The sequence below is a fragment of the Crinia signifera genome, chromosome 2 (assembly GCF_055691185.1).
Source record: "Crinia signifera chromosome 2, ASM5569118v1, whole genome shotgun sequence".
Taxonomy (NCBI): domain Eukaryota; kingdom Metazoa; phylum Chordata; class Amphibia; order Anura; family Myobatrachidae; genus Crinia; species Crinia signifera.
The window spans coordinates 271,433,852-271,459,111 of record NC_139218.1 but is presented as its reverse complement, the minus strand read 5'-3'; the positions used below and the strand labels follow the sequence as shown (position 1 = coordinate 271,459,111).

The window sequence follows — 25,260 nt, the reverse complement described above, 5'->3', positions numbered from 1 at the left end:
GCCCGAAGCGTGGCGAGCGCAGCGAGCCCCGCGAGGGGACGCGGATACCTTCACAGTTATACGCGTCCCCTCACGGGCTTCACAGGTGTCCGTGGCGACGCGGACACCTGTGAAGCCCGCGAGGGGACGCGTTTACCTGTGAAGGTATCTCGCTGCGCTCGCCACACTATTCTATTCTCAACTCCACGCCGACGTGGATAGTAGGGCATGAAAAGGTCGGAGGGCGCGTACCGCCGCCCCTCGCGGGCTCGCTGCGCTCGCCACGCTTCGGGTTGGCGTGGATCGTGGGGTGGCGTTAAAAATTTGGGGGGACATTTAAGGGTTAATTGTGCCTATTTGGGCTCTGTAGCCCATTTAACATTGATTCCTATGGCCAAATCGCGGGCATTGAGGCATTTTACATGTAAATCGCGCTCAATATGCCTTTTTAACATTGTTCCCTATGGGAAAATCGCGGTCATCGCGGGTAGCAGATTTTTATGTACCCGCGATGCCCGCGATTTTTACCCCCGACGCCCGCGATTCCAATCGCTGGCGCCCTTCTAGGTAAAGAGTACCAAAGTAAAGTATGGTAAAGAGTTATGCTGCTGCAGGTAGGAGAAATGGAGTAGTTTGCAGTGAAGCCGTATCCACGCATATAAGGACCTGGGTCCAAAAGTACTCTGCGGCAAGGTAGGCCATCAAAAAAAATACATCCAGGTTGTTAGCATACACAAGTATAGTGGAAGCCACAGGATTGAAACATTGAAGTATAATCTTATCTTCTCCAGCAGCATACTTATCAGTGTATCCAAATTTCCAGAGATATGAAGGAACATATCCACAAGCATAAATATATAGTAGAGTAAAGGGCTGTACTGCTGCAGGATGGAAAGATGGAGGAGGTTGTAGTGCAGCCTTATCCATGCATATAGGAACAGGGGGGCCAAAGCACTCAGGGTTAGGTGAAGCCATCAAAGAGAGTACATCCAGGATATTAGCATACATAGATAGCATGGAATTCACAGGCTTAGAGCTAGACTTATCTCTGTACTTCAGTGAGCTGAGCAATAAGCCTTTCAGTAGAGGCATGTATAGCCTGCAGGATTTGGTGATGAGAGGATTCCATATTGATGGGAATGATAACTGGCCAGGCAGAAAGCGGGAGAATGGTGGACAGCACCTTCAATGTATCTGGACTACACGAGATCCAAAATGGCTGCCGGAGCCTGGAAGCACAGCCAGCCCAGGCACCAAAGCACAGGCAACCACCCGCAAGGAGACCGGCAGGAGATCGCCAGGCAGCGCAGTCCAGTCCGCTCACCGGGTCCCCATCACTCACCTGCCGCACAGGAAGCCGCACCGAATGTTTGGCGGGTGCTGCAGAAAGGGACGTCAGGCCTCAGTCTTTCACCTGGTCGCGCCGGCTCTGGGATCGGCGGTCTGTGTGTATAAAAAGCTCCCCAGCTGCAGCAGCAGATCTAGCAGGTGTGCAGGGCAGTATTTAGCGTTGCCAAGGGGCAGGATGGGGTTTTCAGGATAGATACCCACGGAGCTCCAACACCTCGCGTCCTACCCGCTTGCTGCCGTAGCCACGCCCCAACACCCTGCATCTTTAATAAGGCAACAATTGTACAAATTACCAAAAATTAATATTATTAAATACACCAACACAGTATTAGTGTTAATACAGTAAGCTTTTATGTTTGTGCGTTGGATAGGCTTGTCTGGGTCTGTGGGTTAGTACTCCTTCTCCCTAGCTCTGTGATGGTGCTGTCAGATCTGTGGCCTTGTTTAGATCGATGACATTGACAACTGAATTGTCTTCTGGATCATCATAAATTGAATCTGCGATGATGTCGGGCTCTGCTGACTGCACTCTGGAGACATTAAAGCTGTGGCTGACTATTTTCAGACAGCGTGCCAGCATCATTAGATAAAGTTAGTGCAACGGGATTGCATAGCACTGTATGGCCAAAAACGGTACTGCACAAATCATATAAGGGCCACTACATCCTTTGCATACCACTGGGATTTTGATTATGGTTGCTGACTTTATAGGACTCTAGTTTGTTTAGAACTTTCTGTTATGGCTTCAAAATACCCCTGGTGGACAGGATCTTTGCAATTTTGCCATAGATCAGGGTCAGGAATGGGATAACCTTTGGCACTCTAGCAGTTGTTGAACATGCCCTGCAATGGTTTTAGCATGGCTTAATTGCAGAAGCAAGGCATGCTGGAATATTTAGTTCAACATGTCATTCTAGCATGCCAAAGGTTCCCCATACCTGCAAGGCCACCGAGAGGTATGCCGGGCCTCGGTAAAAAACAGTGGGGTGTAGCCTAATTGTGGGAGCAGTTATGGGAGGGGGGATTTGGACCAGAGCCCCCACTGGGCCCCTCCAGCAAGCCTGGGCCCAGGTACTTAGTACCCGCTCCCCCCTCCTCGGCTGCCCTACATACCTGACATAGATCATGGCATTCTTATAAGTTCCTGTTGTGTGGGCTTTAACTTCCTCCTCATCCTTCACATGTTGTAGCCCCAGGGCCTCATCCTTCCACTGAGACATGATAAACTGAATGGCAGTCTCTTTACTGGCACACTTCTCTGTACAGCTCTGTTCTCTCATGTTTGCCATCTGCAGGCATCTGGCGGCCCTTCCTGGCCAATTAAAAATGTTTTTGTGCGTCCAGAGAACAAATCGCATCATTCAGTCTTATCCCAGGTCACCAACACAAGAAGAAAGACCTGGTGAAAACCCTGGTCAACTGCAGGGTTAACGATCCGGGAACACGTTCCCAGGTTTCTGCCTTTCAGACCTAACAATATCCCAGGGTTGATGCGTGTTCACGTGCAAAATTTGATATTTTGGAGGGTGTCTGAAAGTCACAGCTTTGAATTGTTGTAAAGTATCAAAACCTCCTTGGAATACAGGCATACAGTCAACATTTTTATCTATGTGATGACAAAATTATTTTAGATAATAGATTTTTATGTATGGAATATAATTCCGTTATAGAGTGTGCTTGGGGTAAATGCCATAAATGTAGTTGCTGATTATTTAATGATTAGGCTCCTACTTTGTTTCCTCCACAGCTTTATATGTTGTATGTAATACTGCTAGCAGTCATCTAGCCAAGACCACACCACCTTCATGTTTTGTTGTTGCCATTGATTTCTGTACGAAATCCGCTTATTTAGTATATTTACTTCCTGCATTTCAATTTTCAGTAATGTTTTCTTTTTTTTCCCCTTTTTTTTGCCTAAGGTGCGAGTTGACAGTGGAATTGAAGAAGGAAGCGACATCAGCATTTACTATGATCCTATGATTTCAAAAGTGAGTTTTTAATCCAGCTACACTAGTCAGAATTGGATAGCTAGCGCATTAAATTTCACTCCTAATATTGGTCAGTCACCTTGAAAAAAAAAAAAAAAAGACTACAAAGTCGGGACTAGATGTGGAAGTCTGTTTATGTATGCTTTTTGATACAAAAAAAAGCAGTGGGTGAACACAGCTCTTGATTCATAATTACATTTAGGCACAGAAATATAGAACGCAGGCTTTTTTCGCCCAAACCCATTTCAAATTAATGATGAATAATAATAAATTCAGAAGATGGAAGGACATCAGAGATTAAAGTCTAATTGCCTTAAGGCAAAGCATCAATATTTTTATTTTATAATAAATGTTGTACAACATTTATAAAGGATGAACATAAAATTACTATACATACAGAAGTAGCACCTGTGATCTGAATGTTGTTCTAGTACAATCTTTTAGGTGTAGCATCTTTTACATTTTGTTTACTGTTTTCACTGTGCACATTTAATGTTCTAGCCATGCAAATAATTTTACTTTATGTGTATTCATGTAACATAAAGATTGTTTGTTATAGTTGGTAACCCATGGCAACAATCGCTCTGAAGCATTGAAGAGAATGGAAGATGCTCTTGACAATTACGTCATTCGAGGTATCTAATTTTATATAACGGAGTTCTGACATTTCCTCAGAAAACTGCAGTATATAGTAATTAGAACACTGAAATATTCTGCAGCTAAGCGGTTATTTAGTGGATACTCCATGCCCTAATTAACTAGCACAGTTATGGTCTGAATCTAATGACATTTCTATATTAGTTCCTTTTAAGAACATCATTTTTTTTTTTTTTTTAAGAAAACACTCACTTTTAACCTGCGTATATAATGAGCTTGGCGATTACTATATAATTATTGTTTTTTGCTGTGTTTGCCCCAGCAGCTCTGACTTGTTACTCTCCCACCTGAATTTGGCAGGTGCTTAAAGGTTCATTTACTAAAGATTTAATGCTAGATTCAATATTAGAATTAATACCCACAAATGGTGACAGAATATCAGACATATATGTGGGTGAGAACCTAGGATCCAGTGATCATCAAGCAGTATGGTTTAGTATCAAGGCAGGGTCCAACTCCAGTCACACAAAAACTAAGGTGTTGGATTTTAGGAAGGCTGACTTAGCAAAAAATGGGGATATGTTTAAGCGATTCATTAGCGGATTGGAGGAACTTGAAAGGAGTGCAGGAGAGGTGGAAAAAAATAAAAAGTGCAATACTAAAGACAACGGACCTTTGTATCAAAAGGGTTAAGAAAAGAACCAGGAAAAAGAAGCCAGTGTGGTTTACAAAAGAGGTATCAACTAGTGTAAAAGCAAAGAAGATGGCATTTAGGACATACAAGCAGACTCAAAATAATAACTACAAAGAAGTGTACCTTGCCAGAAGCAAGGAGGCTAAGAAAGTGATCAGGTGTGCCAAGGCACAAGCTGAGGAGAAAATGGCTCAGTCAGTAGATAAAGGAAGCAAAACTTTTTTTTTTTTTAAGTATATAAGTGAAAGGAGAAAATCAAATGGAGGAATAATAAGACTTCGGACTGACACTGAGAATTTGGTGGAGGTAGACAGGGCAATTGCAGATCATCTAAATAATTATTTTTGCTCCGTATTCACTATAGAAGGAGAAGGGAAGGGACCACAGTTAGGTTGCAAGGACATTCAGAAAAATAAGGTTGATGGAAGTTCATTTACTAAGGATAAAGTCCTAACAGAACTTTTAAGACTGAAAGTGCATAAATCAATGTGGCCAGACGGAATGCATCCAAGGATACTAAAAGATGTGCTGGTAGCGCTATTAACAGATTTATTCAACCACTCACTAGATAAAGGTGCAGTTCCAGAGGACTGGAAAAGAGCAAATGTGGTTCCACTGCAAAAAAAGGAAGCAAAGAAGAAGCAAGTAACTACAGACCAGTGAGCCTTACAGCAGTAGTAGGGAAATTAATGGAAACACTATTAAAAAAAGAATAGTGGAATATCTTAAATTAAACAATTTACAGGATCCAAAACATCATGGTTTTACTGCAGGGAGATCATGCCAAACAAATCTTATTGACTTTTTGGTACTTGTTTCCTAGCACGGCCACACCGATCATGATCGTGGGCATCGTTAGTAAAAATCGGGGGCATCGGGGCCATCGCATGCACTAAAAAATCGGGTGCGATGGTACTGACGCGATGCCCGCGATTTCCCATAGGAAACAATGTTAAATGCCTCAATTTACCCGCGATGCCCCCGATTTCCCATAGGAAACAATGTTAAATGCCTCAATTTACCCGACCTTTTCATACCCCCAGCGAGCGCAGCCAGCCACCGAGCCCGAAGCGTGGCGAGCGCACGCGGATACCTGTGAAGCCCGCGAAGGGATGCGTTTACCTGTGAAGGTATCTGCGTCCCCGCTGCGCTCGCCACGCTTTGGGCTCGGTGGCTTGCTGCGCTCGCCACACTATTCTATTCTCAACTCCACGCCGACGTGGATAGTGGGGGTATGAAAAGGTCGGAGGACACGTACCGCCGCTCCTCGCGGGCTCGCTGCGCTCGCCACGCTTCGGGTTCACGTTGATCGTGGGGTGGCGTAAACTACTTTTGGGGGGACATTTCACTGTTCAGGGTTTTTTTGGGGGGTTTCTGGCCCATTTACCATTGTTCCCTATGATGATTTGGGTAAATTGAGGCATTTAACATTGTTTCCTATGGGAAATCGGGGGCATCGCGGGTAAATTGAGGCATTTAACATTGTTTCCTATGGGAAATCGGGGGCATCACGTCTGAACCATTTAAGCCTTTTTTAGCCGCCTGCGACGCGACCGACGCGATTTTGACTTTTTACAATGCATTTCAATGGGAAATCGGGGGCATCGCGTCGGTCGCGTCGCAGACCACTAAAAATTACACCCGATGCCCGCGATTGTGGCCGTGCTAGGAAACAAGTACCGACTTTTTTGACTACACAACACATGTGTTGGCAAGCTGCTCAATCAGATTGTGTTGTCACTCAGGTGCCAAAAGGGAGGGGTAATTCTGGGTAGGAAAAAAAAAAACATTTTTGTATCCCAATTGCACACTCCAGATGTTGTAAACTACACATCCCAGCATGCTTTGCTATAGTATTGCTATTAGGGAATGCTAAAACTATTGCAAGGCATGCTGGGATGTGTAGTTTCACCACAGCTGGAGGGCCGCAGGTTGGACATGCCTGATCTACATAATAATTAGATAATACAGAGATCTTGGTTGCATATATCTGCAGATATAGGGCTAAGCCATGAACAAAATACTAGATGAAGGGGGGGGGGGGGGGGGGGCTGTAGGTTTGGCATATCTAGACTTTAGTAAGGCATTTGACACTGTCCCACATCGCAGACTGCTAAATAAATTTGAAAGTGTGGGATTGAATTATGAAACAATTAAATGGATAAGAACCTGGTTGCAGGATAGGAAACAGACGGTTGTAGTAAATGGAGTGCATTCTATGGAGGGACACGTTACCAGTGGAGTACCCCAGGGATCTGGGGTACTTGGACCAGTGCTCTTTAATATCTTTGTTAGTGACATTGCAAATGGTATTAAAGGGAAAGTATACCTTTTTCCCATATGATACAAAGATATGCAACATAGTAGACATACCAGGAGGGGTAAATCAAATGACTGATGATCTAAGTAAACTTGAGAATTGGTCAGGAGCATGGCAACTACAGTTTAACCCCTTCAGTGGTGGGGGTTTTTTTTGGGAGCACTCCCCACTGGGCGAGTTTTTTTATGGGGAGCGCTCCCTTTAAAAAACCCACCTCCGCCTACCTGGGTCCGGGCAGCGCCGCTGAACTGTCACTCAGCGGCTGCCCGAACCTGCGCCCCCCCAACACTTCATATAAAACCCGGTGGGGAGGGCGGAGGAGGAGGGAGCCAGAGGCGCCGCAGAGGGGAGGGAGCCGGGAAGCACTGAAGCTGCCTGAGTTCAGTGAGTGAACTCAGCAGCGCTGCCCGGCTGTAAACAGTGGCAATCCCGAGAATTTTCCAGGCTTGCCAGACTGGGCACTGAGGCACAGCCCGGAAAATTCTCGGGATTGCCACTGAAGAGGTTAATGCAAAAAAATGCTAAATTATGCACTTGGAATTTAAAAACCCAAAGGCTCAATATAGTATCAAGGGTACTATAATGGAAACTACTGAGGAGGAAAGAGATCTAGGAGTCACTATTTCAAGTGACTTAAAGGCAGGAAAGCAATGTAGCAAAGCAATGAGGAATGCTAGTCAGATGCTTGGTTGCATAGGGAGAGGAATCCGTAGCAGAAAAAAAGAAGTAATAATGCCACTTTATAGGTCATTGGTATGGCCTCATCTGGAATACTTTGTCCAGTTCTGGAGACCATATCTTCAGAAGGATATAAATACATTAGAGACTGTACATAGAAAGGCAACTAAAATGGTGCATGGCCTACATCACAAAACTTACTTGGGTAGACTAAAAGATCTTAACATGTATAGTTTGGAGCAGAGAAGGGAAAGGGGGGACATGATAGAAATCTTCAACTATATCAAGGGTTTTAACATAGTACAGGAAGGAAATTTTCTTCAAATGAAGAGTAGTAGTAGAACAGGAGGACATGCACTGAAACTGGAGGGAGGTAGGTTCAGGGGAAATGTTAGAAAACATTACTTATCAGAAAGGGTAGTGGATAAGTGGAATATCCTCCCATCAGAGGTGGTAGAGGCTAAGACAGTAGAACAATTTAAACATGCTTGGGATAGGCATATGAATATCCTTACAAAGAAATAAGGATCAAGGCTGAGGTTACCTGAAGGATAAAAAAGGGGCAGACTAGATGGGCCAAATGGTTCTTATCTGCCGTCAACTTCTGTTTCTAAAGCTTCTAAAAATGAAAAGGGATGTTGCCCATAGTAACCAATCATATTCTGCCTTTCATTTCTCTACTGCATCTTAGAAAATTATAGACTGAATCTGATTGGTTGGTAAAGTGGGGACAACTGCACTGGATATGAAAATGATATATATCAGATATATGTGGGTATCTCTGGATTTAACTGATTTCATGGAGTTGTATCCCAATTAATCATTTGGCATTATAATTGAAGAATGCTTGTAGTTATGATGACCAGTGGTGCACCCCCTAGTTATAAACTCAGGTTGGGGGCACGCTTGTCAACAGAGATGTGTCAAACAGCAGCCTGGTAAAATATCACTTTATTATTAACATTCATTTTTTTGTACATATGCATATAATTAATGAAAATTAAAAATGTATCTAAGTTTTCTATTGGCAACACTTGACAACTTTTCATTTTTAGAAACATTAATGTGTGGTTGAATTTAAACACAGCGGAGGACTATACTATTACTGTTACAAACCTAGTGGTCACGTGAGTGTTACAGTACCTACTCATTCATTGGGAATGACTACTTTGTGAATGTCATGCCTCAAATTATAGCCAGGTAGTGTCTCAGCGATGTTACTGGCTATAACAAATAAATAGGGTGCATATCGGTTCAGCCCACTAAAATGCATTTCTCAACTACATTTAGGAAGTCTACTTCACATTAATAAAGAGTCATGTGTTTACTAGTCACATTACTAAGAAGGCACTGGATCCAAAAGGGACCCAGCAAACCATCAACTCATTAGACGGGCCCACCATTTTAAGATTTAATTGTATTAAAATGAAACTATGGCAGGTAGAACCTGAACTAGTAGACTATCGGTCTGTCTTCTACATTCATATTAATTGTCTGTTTGTGCTACACTTTTCATGGAACCATTCATGTATCCTCTGATGAAGAAGCACATTTATAGCATACTTGCCTACTTTTAAAACTAGTTTCAGGGAGATTATAATTGGTGATAGAATTTTGCAAAGCGCCCCACTGAGGGGGGGTGTCATGCTCCACCCAAGCGGTGTATCTAGTTGCATATATGGAGAGATTCTGAAAAGAGATTGTGAACGTGGCTCCTAGAAGCGTGGGTGTGTACTGCTACATCTGAGAGGAATCTTTTAAAATGACTTATATCCAAATGTAGATGAGCCCAAAAACCTTTAGAGCCATACTTGTTCAAGTGCTGGGAAATGGCGCTGATGATTGAATGTAAATGTATCTATCTCTCAATCCTTTTTTTCCCAAAAGTGTAACAGTCTAATGTGGGCTATGTGAAATGATGGAGATTGCTAGACTAATCAGGGAGAGAGGGAGATTGCTGCTATTTCAGGGAGTCTCCTGTACTATAGAATAGAATTCCTTTATTCGTCTCACAATGGAGAAAGTCACAAATGTCCCTACATTTTATTTCTTATTTTAGAAAAATATTAAAAAATGTGGTACTTGTTTCCTAGCACCCACGATTTTAATCTTATTACATCGTTTTGATCGCATCGATCGCATTGCATGTGACCAGATCGCATGCGACGCGATCGATGCGATCAAAACGATGATTTCATTGTACAATCACCCTGATGGGTGATTAGTATGTTATATGCACCCACATTGTTAACGCCACCGTCACTATTAACGCCAACCCGAAGCTTTTCGAGCGCAGCGAGCCCGTGAGGGGCGGCGGTACTCGTCCTCCGACCTTTTCATACACCTACTATCCACTTCGTGGAGTTGATTTTATATAGTGAGGCGAGGGGCCGTGGATAACTTCACATGTATTCCACGTCCCTTCGCGGGGCTTGCCACGCTTCGGGCTCGGTGGCTCGCTGCGCTCCTCACACTATATAGAATGAACTCCACACTGGCATGGATAGTGGGGGTATGAAAAGGTCTGAGAACCCGAAAATAGGGTCCCATCGCATACCACTAATTAAGGTATGTGATGGGCAACGTGCTAGGAAACAAGTACCAAAAATTTGAGTCAATGAAGGGGATAATGGGATTCATATGTGCTGGCACAAAGTGGTTACTAGTTACTACTGTTACAAGTAAAATCCATATATGGAATTTCATTTTAACACCTGTCAGATCTTTTTATCCATATCTTCTATTACTCAAGGCACAGAGGAACATGCATGACCTCCTATTAGTCCTGTTAATAGAATAATTAGCAACCATTTCAAAGAACAGCACACTGCTATATAGTGTTTTACTATATACAGTAGCAGTGCTTTTCTATAGATACTGGAGAGCTATGTGTGATGTTTATTATACACAACATATGAAGTGTCACTAAACTTGGCTACAGCAGTGACCGGATTTTGTGTAGATCTTGCTTAATAACTTTCGTTTTCTTTAGACTTCTCTCTAGTTCTCATTTATGTTATATAACTACACACTATGACGGATTTCTGTAGTGAAAGGTCCATGGTGCACACTCAGGCAGCCATATACCTTTGTAATGTAACACAGAGAGGATGATCAGGAATTTATTTGCAGTGGGAAAGCATCGGTATAATCTCCCCGCACTGTCCGTCCACCTCTGTGGGAGATTCTGCTGTGGAGTGTGGGCTGGCAGATGATCAGTGGAGAGCCGGTGTGTGCCACTGCTGTGCAACAGAGGGGTAAAAGGGCATACTTATCACAATGCTTATGACCGTTAGATGCATAGGCGAATCTAGAAATATGGTAATGGGTGGTCCCAGAACCAAACAATGCAGCAGGGTGGACCTTTTGCGCTGCCTCGTGGAAAGGAGGCGTGTCATCACAAAAAGGGGCGTGGGGTTACACATTAGACCACACCGTAATGCCCATTACACATTTTAGCAAACTCCATAATACCCATTACAAAAAAAGCCACACGCCGTAATGACAATTACACATGCCACACACCATAGTGACAATTAAGCATAATGCCACACACTGTAATGCCCATTACACATAATGCCAACACCGTAATGCCAAGTAAACATAATTCCACACACAGTAATTCCAATTAAACGTAATGCGACACACCGTAATTCCAATTACACATGTCACACACCATAATGCCCATTACACATAATGCCACAGACTGTAATGCCAATTAAACATAATGCCACAAACCATAATGTCCATAAAACATAATACAACACACCGTAATGCCCATTACATATTACACCACACACTATAATGCCTATTACATATGATATCACATAACTGTCACTTACCTACACGCTCATTGTCAGAGGTATATTGCTAGTTTCCAGGGGTTGCATGCTTCTTGCCAGGGGTTTCATTCTTGTTGCCGTGGGGGATTACATTCTCGTTGCCCCCGGGGGAGGGGGGGGAGAATTACATGCTCATTGCTGGGGGAAGGGGGAATGGAGTTTTCTAAAGAATGGTTCATCCTGCCGACAACTTATTCTGGCATTTATAATCAAAATAGTCACTGTCCTCATGTCCATTAATGTCAAGGAAAGTAATAGTTGATAGCGGACCATGAACGGTACTTATGTCGTATCTGGGCGTCCGATTTTGTGATTGTATGCCTTACCTTAAGGCATACAATCAGATGCGATGCGATGCGATTCGATGCGATTTTGCATAGGATTCAATGTTAAGAAGGTCCTGTTCATTTCCCCACTATCCAAGTGGGCATAGAGTTGATTTTATATAGCGTGGCGAGCGCAGCGAGCCACCAAGCCCGAAGCGTGGCGAGTGAACGCATATTTCTTAAAAAGTATTCTGTGTCCCCTCGCGGGGCTCGCTACGCTCGCCACGCTTCGGGCTCGGTGGCTCGCTACGCTCGCCACAGGTTTATATCCAACTCCATGCCCACTTGGATAGTGGGGAAAGGAAAAGGACCCCTTTTTCCCATTGAATTCTATGTTAAAATGGACTCAGACCATTTTAACATTGAATCCTATGGAAAAATCTTGACCATCGCATCGCATACAATTTGGTCGCATGCGATGCGATCCGATGCGATCCGATTTCTAAATCAGACGCCCAGATACTACATAAGTACCCCATGAACACTTTACCAGTAAAGAACCAATGCAGTTTATAGTCTTGGCCTATACCCACTAGAAGATTTTACATAAATACATTGGTGGCCAGTGGTTTGTTGGTTAATACCAGCATAATACATAAATACATTGGTGGCCAGTGGTTTGCTGGTTAATACCAGCAAAATACATTGGTGGCAGTGTGCTCACTTTGTAGCAGCGCAGCAGCGCTTCTCAAGGAGCGGCACTGTCAGTGGACGGACGGAGCGACCAGGAGCAGGGCGGGTGAGTTATGACTGGGGGAGGCAGCGGGGGAGTGCAGCGGCGCCTACTTGGACGGGAGAGCAGGTCAGTGGGAGGGAGCGGGGGAGGGTGAAATTGTTGCGGCACCTTAGAAACCGCAGGGAAGGTGACGGGGCCCTCTTCTGGTGCTATCACGGGGCCCCCGCTGCCTGTGACAGTGCTGGCTGTGTGCGTGACACAGCCAGCACTGTCACAGGCAGAGGGGGCCCCGTCGCTATCTTTAATCAATACTCCCGCGAGCCAGGAGCTCGCGGCCGGCAGCCAATCAGGAGCGGCATTAGTGGTATTGGTGACTGCTCCTGATTGGCCGGTATTGACAGGGATGGAGCTGCTTGTTTTATATTATACAGTGATTATACAGCCAGGCAGCGTACAGCCCTTTTCTGCCCGGCTGTCATTTCTTTAAATTGCGGCGGCCGGCGGTCTAATGGGTGGTCCGGTGCACCCCCGGACCACCCCCTAGATTCGCCTATGGTATATGTAGTTAGACGTAGATGCTCAGCGTGCCAGTAGTAGGCAAACAAATGTTATTTTTCCTTTTGAAAATGATTTCCTATCACATTGCAAATGAAAACATCAGTTTTATAATATAAGGTGTGCCCAAATGGAAAGAATATTTCTTTCAATCATGCAGTCATCCAGGGTCCTGCTTCGGTCTCTCCTGCTCAATATTTGCTCTATCATCTTGGTATACTATGAAATTAGTTTCACTGCTTTAGAATGCAGTCAGTGGCTTCCTCAGAGGAACGCGTTATGAGCTGGGGACCCTAATTTTGTAGTATACCAACTGACTGCCCAGATGGTATTCTACTGCGTGCTAATGGGGTGCTCCTAATACAAATAGCGGTACTTATGTAATATCTGGACTCCCGTTTTTCTTATGAGACCGTGTCCCCTCGTGGGGCTCACTGCGCTCGCCACGCTTCGGGCACGGTGGCTCGCTGCGCTCGCCACACTATATAAAATCAACTCCATGCGTAGTTGGATAGTAGGGGTATGAAAAAATGGGGTGCATTTAACATGGGAGCCCAGATAATACATAAGTACCCAAATAGCATCTATACCGTGGTTATCAGGGCACTTATCAGAACTGAGATACCCTGTCGCCAACAACTGGGTAATTATTACTACTGATTCAGTAGTGATATTGGACTGCAATACAATAGTGATATTTTTTTTTTTTTAAAGGAACAATTTAAACCACACAGGTGCTTCTGTACATGCAGGTGCCTCTTCAGGGCATGGAGGCAGACAACTCTATTGCATGTGGCAGTGCATGTGGCACCCCTAGAGAAAATACTTTAGAGATATGGCTGGCAAACTTACGTTGAGCAAGCAAAAGTTATCTCCCTCGATGGCTTCAGTCAAAAAAATTGTAGCAATCAAACAGCAGCCTTCTATTCAGAATCCCACACATACACACACAAAACGCGTTGACGCTATTGCTCCTCTTTCTATTCACCCACAAGCTCTTGGGGCAACCATTCCAACAAAAAAAAAAGAGATTCCATCGGCAGAGTGAGAATCCATCGGCAAGCTTATACCCTGCCGCAGAGCAGGGCGGAGGCACGCCCGGGACCATCAGCCACTCTCACTTACAGATAGGCGTCACCTCACTGGGCAGCACATTTCCGGCAACCACTGATCAAACTGAGCACTGCTGCAAGCCGCCGCACTGTATAAAGTAACAGGAGCTTACCGCCCCAGACTGCCAAGGTGTTTCACTGCATCTCCGGTCCCCAAAATGCCCAGTCGCATTGACTAAGCTCTTTTGTTAGACCGTAAAGCAGGTGTCTTATTTTTTTTTTTTTTTTAAAGAACGGTTTATTAAATTGATCACTGTACAATACAAGATGATATTTCATTACAGTAAAATAGCTTAAAGCAAGACCGTGACACTTTGATATCAAAATATGAAAAGTGATCCAGTTTTATATAAATCAAAATGAGAAAACATGATAACAAATATGATGTATAGAAGAAAGAGGAAGTGACAAAAAAAGAGATCGGCGTCCTTGGGGTGAAAAACTCTGAGTAATACCACATACAGTAATACATTGAAAATAATAAAAAAGTATGAATGTTTACCATAGTTCATATAAATGGAGAAGTGGCATTTTGAGAGGTTTAACCAGGGATCCCAAGCTTTAGAAAATGATTTAGCAGAATGGTTAATTATGTTAGTCAAATATTCCATTTTGTGTAGGTACCGAATATGAAAGATAATTGACTGCAAAGAAGGTACAGAAGGTTTCCTCCAGTCAACCGCTATTTTGGCAAGTTGTAGCAGAAATGATGTGCCAGAACAGCCTCTTTTGGTATTTGGTCATTTCTGTAAAGTTCAATGGGAGTAAAAAAACAACTTAGGATCATAAGGGATATGATTTTCAAAGATTTGACACACGAGATTTATTACCTCCTTCCATATTGTCGAAAGTTTGGGGCATTTCCACCAGATATGAAAGAACGTGCCTCTTTCTAGATAACCCCTCTAACATCTATCTGAGGTATCATGATGCATTGCATTCAAACAAGAGACGACATCATACCATCTGTACAGTAATTTATAAATATTTTATTAGAACACAAATTGAGCTAGATATAGCATTCCCCCAAATATCCTCTATTCATCAGTCTAAAATGGTACCTAAATCCTTTTCCCATGCTGATTCATGAGGATCTATATTATTAGGGGTTTCTTCAGCTAGAGGAGCATATATATCTATCAGAAATCAGCCCTTTGGTGAATGAATGTCTCAGACATAGGGACTCAGTTAGTGAGACGTCTATTAATAAACGACCTTTCCTGGAATGAAAGTGTCTAATCTGTTAAACACGAAAAAATCTTTGAAAGGGAGGTCAAAGCTTTCTTGTATTTAGGTAAAATTAGGAAAGTTGAGGTCTCTACTAATATCATTAAGAAATAAAGTATTATTTTGTTTCCAGCAAGGAAATTACATCCTAATCATGCCAGGAGGGAAGTCATGATTACAAAACAAAGGAATTATTGGAGATGGACCTGGGGCCAATTTATATTTCTAATTGGCAAAGTCCCAAATAGGGAACAAGAGATGAGTGGGTGTAATTTTACAGATGGGGGACGATTCTCTTTATGTATCCATAAAAGGGAGGAAGTACTGGAGAGACCCAGATCCTCTAAATCGATATGGACCCTAACTTTCCCCTCTTTGGGATTATTCCATTGTACACATTGAGCCAACTGAGACACCAGGTAATATATTTGAACTTTAACTTGATTGAGAATACAGTACATGGAAAATTACCTTGATAGAGCTGGGGAAGACAACGTGTCAGAAATACTCCTAAATATTTGATCTTTTTATGGCCATTAAATGGGAATGAGTTTTCTAAGTCACGTTAAGTGTTAGCTGGTATAAAACAGTCAAGAACTTCTGTTTTGCTAGTATTCATTTTATATCCTGAATATGAAGAATAAAGCTCAATTTCGAAAGTAGTGGATGAACTGCCTGAGCAGGATTGGAATGAGAAATTTGGACATTGTCCGTATAAAGGGCTATTTTATGCTTTTTAAAACCAACTGTCACCCCCGAATAGTTGAATTTAAGCAAATTCTGGCTCCCATTATTAGAGCAAAATTCAGTGGAGACAGTGGGCAGCCCTGCCTGGTAGCATTAGAAATTTCAAAGCTCGATGAAGAAAGCTGATTGACCGAAACTGTAGCCGAAGGAGATCGATAAAGGGCCAAAATACCATCATAGATTATCCCTTAAAATCCCATTTTATTGAGTACTTTGAAGGTAAATGATCACGAAAATGCAGTCAACTGCCTTCTCCACATCCAATGCCAAAATAAGAGCCAGATCTCTGTGTGAATGCAATGAATGATATCAATTGTTTTTTTCTAATGTTATCAGGTGCTTGGTGTCCTACAATAAAACCCACCTGATCAGGATGAATTAGTCGAGAGAGAAGGGGGTCAGATGCATAGCCAAAATCTTAGCATAGATTTTTAGGTTCAAATAGAAATTGGCCTGTAGTTCTGGCATTGGTCCCTATTAAGCCCTGGAACCACCACAAAACAAGCCTGGGCGGTAGCTACATCAAATATGGCTCCATCCATGATTTTGTTAAAGAGGAAATTAAGATGTGGTGCTAATTCTGTAATAAACATTTTATAATCTTGAGCTGTAAACCCGTCTGGGCCAGGTGCCGCTGATGATCTAATTGATTTAATCGCCATGGTCGTTTCTTCTAATGAAATTGGTTCATTTAGTGCTCTAAATTTGAGAGTCAGACAGGTGAGGCAAGGGAATTGATGATAAATAGGAAGCATCGCCTCGGCTTTAGTGGGTTAAGGTAGGTTTGAGTTACAGTAGGTAAATTATATGAGTTATAATAGTCCCTAAATTCTTCAATCATTCTCTTGGGATCGTAGATGTACGATGTAATTTTATAAGAGTATAGTTTGTCAACAACAAGAGGAGAATGTATAAATGGGTCTGTGCCTTCGTATTACACTAACACGCCACCGGCCACCAAGTAAAAAATGCATTATTTCTATAAAAAGCAATTTACTGTAGGTGGTTGTTTTCATTTAGCCCTCTTGGGTTAACAGTGTCCAAGTTATATATCCACTGTGCTTCCCGTTGTTTAAGTGCCTTCATTCTGTCCCCCCCCCCCCCCCTCATATTGGTAGAGGTATATGGTCAATCAGCATTGATTTGATGGAAGCTACCTGATGTCCAAATTACATACAGTGTTTTGCCACCGGTTTATCTGTTTTTCCGGTCTCCAACGCAAGCCGCATCGTGTATCGGTGGTACGCCATCCGTTCACGAAAGTCTAGAGGTCATCCCAAAATAGTAGTATCCACAAGGGCATACTAAAAATGTAGATTACAAAGGAGGACATACATGTCAAACGATGCTTGATTTTCATGCGTTTCCCACTATGTGGATGTGCGACCTTATTGCCGATTTGCATAGCATTACATGTTGTACAACCTTTGCACCAAATGCAGCCGGGTTTTCCTGAGGGGAGCCACTGAGTACCCTTCTGGCTTGGTCGGAGAGTGGGATGCATAAGTAATCGTTGTAGATTGGGATTTTTACTATAGGTCATCATAGGGGGGGAAGAGTTCTGCAATTTCAAAGCGGCATATGTTGTTTTTATATCCATTTAGCATTGTGGGCTGTATGGTTGAACGTATTGACCTGTACCTTCTTGTTTCCTTAGACTGTTTAGACTTTTTAGTTTTAGGGTTCAGGTGAAGCACTCTTGCCTTCTTTGAACACTGATCCAGGGTAGCACGCTCTTCAGTTGAATTGGTCCGGAGTACCCTAAAAAATTGGGAAATAGGGAGGCTTTCTTTAAGTTGTACGGGGTGTTGGCTAGTTGCTTGAAGCAAGGTGATACGATCCATTGCTTTTCTAAACATCATATACCCCAGTGAATTCCCATCCTTAAAGATCACTACATCCAAGATGTGACTTCTTGGTGGTTGATAGTGTGGGTGAAACGAATCAGCCCTGGCACTATATTGAGACCCTCTATCATCTCCAAAAAAGAATCTCTTGTTCCAGCCCAAATTTAAAAAAAATGTTGTCTTTAAAACGAAAATAACATAACGAGGTATCACTGAATAGTGAAACAATATATTTTTTCCTCTACCTCCCCCATGGCAGCCCTCACTCATGGGTTTTCTCCCCTCTGGGTAGTGCACTCGGAAAGGAAGAAAGACACCAGCCCCCATAAAAGGGCCCCTCCTCCTTCCTCTTGTGTCTTTTTTTCTTTCCGGGTAAGTGCAGACAAGAGAGACAGGTGGACACAGGCTTACCCATCCCAGGCTCGTTTTCTGCGGCAGCTCCGGCTCCCTGCAGAGGACGTTTTTGACCCAGCTAGAGTTTCTACTGGGGTGTGGAAGTGGCCGCATGCCGACCCCCCCCCCGGGGGGCAGCTACAAGCGGTGGCGTCCGCAGGAGGGACGCTGATGGCGGCGCGGGATAGCGTATGCCGCGTCTCTGCCTGGCCCGCGTGCATCTGCACGGAGCGGGCGGACGTCAGCGGCAGTGCGCGGCGCCGGCTGATGACGCGCTCCCGCCGTGAGCGGAAGCGTACTTAGCCGGCGCCAGCGTTGAACTGACGGCAGCAGCAAGGAGGCAGTCAGCGTGTCGCCGCGGTATCTGAGGTCTCAGGAGAGGAGATTTTCGGCAGGGTAAGGTGCCGGTGGGCACAGCCTTTTCGTTATAGTATGCGGCTGGTTAAGTTGTGACAGTCAGAAGGGGGAAAAATATGTTAGTGAGTTGTTTTTCCTTTTTCTTTTGTGCTTAAGGGCACACTGCTGCTATGGAGGATGATGGGCGCCCTGGGAGGAAATCGGGGTAAGCCATGTTTCTTAGAGGTGTCCACCTGTATTCTATACGCCCACTTAGTTAATAGTAATGGGTATTGTATGGTTCTATCTTAGGTCAGAGACCAGCAAGGACAAAGAAGCCAAGTCCAAGCATAAAAGGCCTCACTTAGATAAGTGTGCAGCATGTGCAAAAGGGCTGCCTGAAAAACATGTGGGCATCCTGTGTGAAGGCTGTAAGGCCCCCTAGCAGTTGCAGCCGGCACAAATGGCTAGCCTGGTGGAAATGCTAACAGCCGCTTTGGCGGAAAAGTTTGTGGCTAAGGAGGAGGTGGTGAAACGGTCATCTAAAAGAAAGCATGTCATCCCTAGTGAGGACTCGGATGACTCGGTCCAGCAGTCAACCAGTGCAGTCATGCCAGAGTTTGAAGTGGACCAGGCAGATGAGGCGCCTAGTCAGGATAAACTAGAGACTGAAGTAAATCCTGACATGATTGATAACTTACTAAATTTGATTTATAAATCTTTAAACATTGATGACCCACAGGAGGATCTGAGCCTCCAAGAAATGTTGTTTAAGGACAAAAAGCGTAAGGGTAAAGTGTTCCCGTTGTCCAATACTCTGAAAGAGGTGATTTCGGAGGAATGGAAGCACCCGGACAAACGGGTGGTAATTTCAAACAGGGTAACTAAAATGTACCCGTTTGACAAGCAGCAGGTGGCCTCTTGGGAGGTAGCACCGAAGGTGGACGCTGCAATAGCAAGACTGTCCAGAAAGACCACCCTGCCCCTTGAGGAGGCCAATATTTTTAAAGACCCGATGGAGAGGAAAGTCGAGCTGGGTCTCAGAAAGCAGCAGCTAGTCGCAGGTACTGCTTTGAAGCCGGCGGCGGCTATGGCGGTGACTTCCAGGGTTTTGCGAGGGTGGTGCCAGCAGCTGGAAAGTGACATGCTGGATGGTCTTAAAAGATCCGAGTTGCTAAGGATGGTACAGGACGTACAGCTTGCTGTGGAATTTCTGTGCGAGGCGTCGTTAGATTCGGTGCGCCTAGCAGCAAGAGCAGGAGCTACAGCAGCGGCTACTAGAAGAGCCCTCTGGCTGAAGCCGTGGGCGGCGGATGTACAGTCGAAGAATAGACTGCTTTCAATGCCCTTTCAGGGTGATTATCTTTTTGGGAAACAGTTGGACGACTTAGTTTCCAAGATTTCTGGGGGTAAATCCGTATGGTTGCCCCAGGATAAAGTAGCCAAGAAGACTCCCCCACCTAGATTTAACAGGTATCAGCAGGAGTTTAGGGAATCCCGGGCATATAGACCAGGGAGACCGTACAGAAGAGGATCCTGGATCTCCAGGGCCAATTTTCGAGGCCAGGGGAACAAGGAAAGCAGATTCTCTTCCAAAAAAGACCCCCAATGACGCCAGCCCACAATGTGTGGGGGCCAGGTTGCTGAAGTTTCAAAGCACCTGGCAAGAATCCACCTCGGACGAGTGGGTTCTGGAAGTAGTCCGTTCGGGCTACAAAATAGACTTCATGAGAAAACCAGGGGAGCTCCTGTTACAGTCTCCTATTCCAGAGGACATGGAAGAAAGGAGAGCATTGTTGTCCAGCCTAAAGGAGATGCTGGATCAAAACGTAGTCAGCATAGTGACAAAGTCACAAGAATTCCGGGGATGGTTTTCCCGTTTTTTTGTGGTAAGGAAAGCCACGGGGGGATTCCGGACTATTCTGGATCTTCGCAGATTAAACAAATTCATAAGAATAAAATCGTTCAGGATGGAGTCAATAAAATCGGTCATTCTAGATCTCAGTCAAAACGACTTCATGTCCTCAATAGACCTCAAGGACGCCTACCTACATGTCCCAATTTTCGAGGGACATCGCAAATTTCTAAGGTTCAGGATACAAGGGGTGACTTATCAGTTCAACGCACTCCCGTTTGGCCTGGCAACCTCTCCCAGGACTTTTACAAAGGTTCTGGTGGTCGTGATCGCATGGCTAAGGCAGAGGGGGATAAGGCTATACCCCTACTTGGACGACATCCTGATTGTGGCAGAATCAGAGGCGCTCCTAGTACAACATACGGCAGAGGTAGTAGAGTGCCTAAAGGCTCATGGATGGCTGATAAACGAGAAAAAAAGTCATCTCGCACCAACACAAGAGATACAATATCTAGGGGTGATTATAAATACTCAAGATCTGAAGGTGTCTCTGACAGAAGTCAGAAGAGAAAAACTGGTAAAAAAAGTGAATTGGATGAGAACAAGAAGGGTGGTCTCGTCCCGAGACTGCATGGAGACTCTAGGCCTCATGTCAGCAGCCCTGGAAACAATCCCGTGGTCTCGGTTCCACATGAGGAAAATCCAGTCATGCTTCTTAATGCAGTGGGACAAGGACAGCAAGGGGTTAAACCAGCGCATAACCCTGTCAAACGCAGCGAAGAAAGATTTGGACTGGTGGTCAGATACGGAGCGTCTGGCAGCAGGAAAAAGTTTTGCGACACAAAAGCAAGTATTGCTCACGACAGACGCCAGCCAGTACGGTTGGGGAGCAACGTGTGCCAGCCAGGTGGCTCAAGGTCGCTGGTCAATAGAATGGCAGTCAGCCCACTCCAATCTAAGAGAGATGGAAGCAGTGTATCGGGCGTGTATCCACTTCCAAGGTCAAGTGTGGGGCAAGGAGTTAATAGTAAGATCCGACAATCAGGCGGTTGTGTCCTACATAAACCATCAGGGAGGCACGAAAAGCAGGGCCTTGTTGGAACAAACATCCAAAATATTCGAGTGGGCGGAAGCCCATGTAACAAATATTTCAGCAGTGTTCCTCGCAGGGAAGGACAATGTGGTTGCAGACCAGCTAAGCAGGGAAGAATGTCGGCCAGGCGAGTGGGCACTCAACAGTACCGTGTTCAATATGCTAATAAAGAAGTGGGGCATTCCGCAAGTAGACTTGATGGCAATTGAGAAAAACAGAAAAGTGCCAGTCTACTTTTCAAGGTTCCGAGAGCCCCAAGCAGCTCAAGTGGACGCCCTGACAGTGGTATGGAACATGGACACAGCTTATGTGTTTCCACCAATCCCCATAATACCAAGACTACTAAGAAAAGTCCAGAGGGAGAATGTGGAGGTCATAGCCATATTGCCTCATTGGCCCAGAAGGGCATGGTTCAGTACTGTGCGCAGGTTGGGGGTGGACGACCCATGGAGACTACCATCAATCCCGGATCTGCTGTCGCAGGGACAAGTAACGAGGGCACAACCTCCGTCTTGGAACCTGACGGCCTGGTTACTGAGACCAAGACACTAGCAGCAAAGGGATTCGATAAACAGGTCATTGGCACACTACTTCAGGCCAGGAAAAGTACGACAATGAAGACATACTACAGAATATGGAAAAGATACATATACTGGTCAAGAAGTGAGCAGAAAGATCCAAAAGTAGTGGCCACAATATTGAGTTTCCTACAACAAGGCCTCCAAATGGGCCTCTCAAGTAGTACATTGAAAGTACAGATATCGGCACTAGCTTCCATGCTAGACTGGGACGTAGCGAACGACAGAGACATACGTAGATTTATGCAGGCGGTAAAAAGACTGAAATTAAGAATTAGGAGTCCTCTACCACCCTGGGATTTAAATTTAGTTTTAGGAGTACTCATGGAAGATCCATTTGAACCGCTACACGAAATATCGCTGAAATGGTTATCCTGGAAAGTCCTATTTCTGGTGGCAATAACTTCAGCGCGTAGAGTCTCGGAGTTACAGGCGCTATGGATAGAGCAACCCTATCTGAACTTTTATGAGGATAAGGTAACGTTGAGGACTAATCCTCTGTTTGTCCCGAAAATAGCATCGGAATTCCATGTGAATCAGGAGATCGTGCTCCCATCCTTCTGTAGTAATCCATCCAACAGTAAAGAGGAGCGTCTACATACGTTAGATGTTGTTAGAGCCCTAACTGTATACAAACAGAGGACGGAAGAATTCCGGCAGGCAAAGAATTTGTTTGTACTAACAGGGGGAAATAAAAAAGGGCAGATGGCGTCTAAACAGACTTTGTCGAGGTGGATCAGAGAATGCATCTTAAAGGCATATCAAATAAGACACAAGGAGCCACCTGAAGGGCTTAAAGCGCACTCCACAAGGCCGGTGGCTGCATCCTGGGCGGAGAAGGAATCCGTGTCAGTTTTAGAATTGTGCAAGGCGGCAGGATGGTCGTCGATTCATACCTTCACGAAGCATTACAGGGTTGATGTAATGTCATCGTCAGATGCCAAGTTTGGGAGAAGAATCCTTAGCGCGGCAGTCTTGTGAAAAAAAAAAAAAAAAAAGAGGAATTTCTTTTGTTAGTATAGCCAGCGGGCTTATATTTCTGTTTACGTGAGTATTACCCCCCCCCCTGAATTTATGTACTGCTTGGGTACGACCCATGAGTGAGGGCTGCCATGGGGGAGGTAGAGGAAACACCTGATTATTACCTGGTAATGGGTTTTCCTCTACTCCACCATGGCAGCATATATTCCCGACCCTCACTGGTTGTTTTTAATGTGTTGTGTACTAATCTGTTATATTTTTAAGCTGGAGAATTCAAAGACACAAGAGGAAGGAGGAGGGGCCCTTTTATGGGGGCTGGTGTCTTTCTTCCTTTTCGAGTGCACTACCCAGAGGGGAGAAAACCCATGAGTGAGGGCTGCCATGGTGGAGTAGAGGAAAACCCATTACCAGGTAATAATCAGGTGTTTCTCATAGTTTCTCATCAAGTTTCTGATAAGTATCATTATTGTTGAGTTGACATTCTATTTTCCTATCATAGTAAACCCAATTTTGAACAACGAATGCCCAGCCCTTGCCCGCAGGGCAGATAACTATTTAGGCATTGTTCTTAAGTGCCGAAAGGGCCTGTCGTTGTTTATATGTCAGATTCTGATATTTTGGCTTGGTTATTAAGCCGTGTGTCATATAAAATTCTGTCATGCGTACAAATGTACTGATACTTTGTTGAGGGTGGGTCAAAGGTACTCAGTTTGAGTCCCTTGAGTTGCATGGCTGATTCCAGTAGGGGTGGGAATCTGTGAAATGTTCTCTTAATCTTTACTTTCTCCCAAATCGGTAGTTATCCACTACCCAAATAAAGTGATTATGGGGAGTTGCGGGTACGTAGGACAGACCTAGTGATAGTACTGATGTCTCTGCTTATGTCAATTTATATGTTGAAAGATTAAAAACTAGGTCTGTGCACGTGTCTTTCTCTCTTTTTTTTTTTGCTTCCACCACTACGCCTCTAATGGGACCTGCAGCACCTCTGCCGCCTCGACTGTGTTGGCGCAGCTAATTGTACATGATTGCCTATGTGAGAGAGAAAAAGATGATGGCATTGTTTCTGTGACACACAGACACTAGACATACATATAGATGATGATTATTCAGGGCTGATTAACACAGTGCACTGGATAGTGTATGGAATACCATACTAGTTATGGTCTTAAGTATAAGATGTAGGACTTTAAATAAAAAAAAAAAACTTTTTTCGATGAGAGAACACAGGTGATGACGATATCTATGGTCCCTGCTCATTCTTCTTTCTACCAGTGATAGCGCTGGCGCGGTGCAGTGAACCGCTATCGCTGGACCCCACACACAGCAATATAGGGTCATTTTCTAAGCGATCTAGTCAGATTGCTTAGAAAATGGCTAAAAATCGCTATGTGTGTAGGGCCCATTACTCTATAAATCTCATTAATAGTGTTTTTAAATTAGCAGCCGCATACTGGACACATGCACAAATATTTGTCTCGTATTTTGAGTCTATCCTAAAATACATATAATTTAGATTTAATTTTGAATATTTAATTACACATTTTACATAGTCTCCTGATTTATTTATTTTTACAAATTGTTACTGTGGCACATCTTATAATTATAGTGAGGAGGATGCTTGTTGTTGTGACTTTTATTTGCTTCAGTAATGTTCCTTTCAAATAAAAATGGGTTATTTTTTTTCTTGCGATTTTTGTGATTTTTTTTTTCTTGATAGCCAAAAGAAATTACCTTTTATGTAATAATAAACATAATGTATGTACTTTGCTCTATATTTGTTCTTGCTTAACATTTGATTTTTAATATTTCCCAACACTGCGTAAATTCATTGCTAATTGGCCTTTTGAAGATTTTGATTCTGGCAGCTTGACAGCTGCAAACACACTGTTAAACCATTTTCGATAGGTTTAACTTGCTGGGAATTTCATTTGTGAGAAGTGAAATGGAAAAACTGTATTTGCATGTTAATTGTTTGAGGCATATCATTTGCATAATCTTAATTCGAACATATGACTACATTTTCCCCTTATTATGCTCTAGTGATAAATTGAATGCATAATCCATGTTTCAGTAAAACGTTGTT

The 25,260-nt window shown here is 43.8% G+C and overlaps 1 protein-coding gene across 1 annotated transcript in view; it reads left to right on the top strand.

Moving 5' to 3' along the window:
• PCCA (propionyl-CoA carboxylase subunit alpha) overlaps positions 1 to 25,260 on the top strand; it is a 457,969-nt gene that overhangs the window by 189,573 nt on the left and 243,136 nt on the right. The window contains exons 15-16 of the mRNA XM_083168630.1: positions 3,249 to 3,317; positions 3,877 to 3,952. Coding sequence (XP_083024756.1) covers positions 3,249 to 3,317; positions 3,877 to 3,952 — 145 coding nt within the window. The remainder of the gene's footprint in view (positions 1 to 3,248; positions 3,318 to 3,876; positions 3,953 to 25,260) is intronic.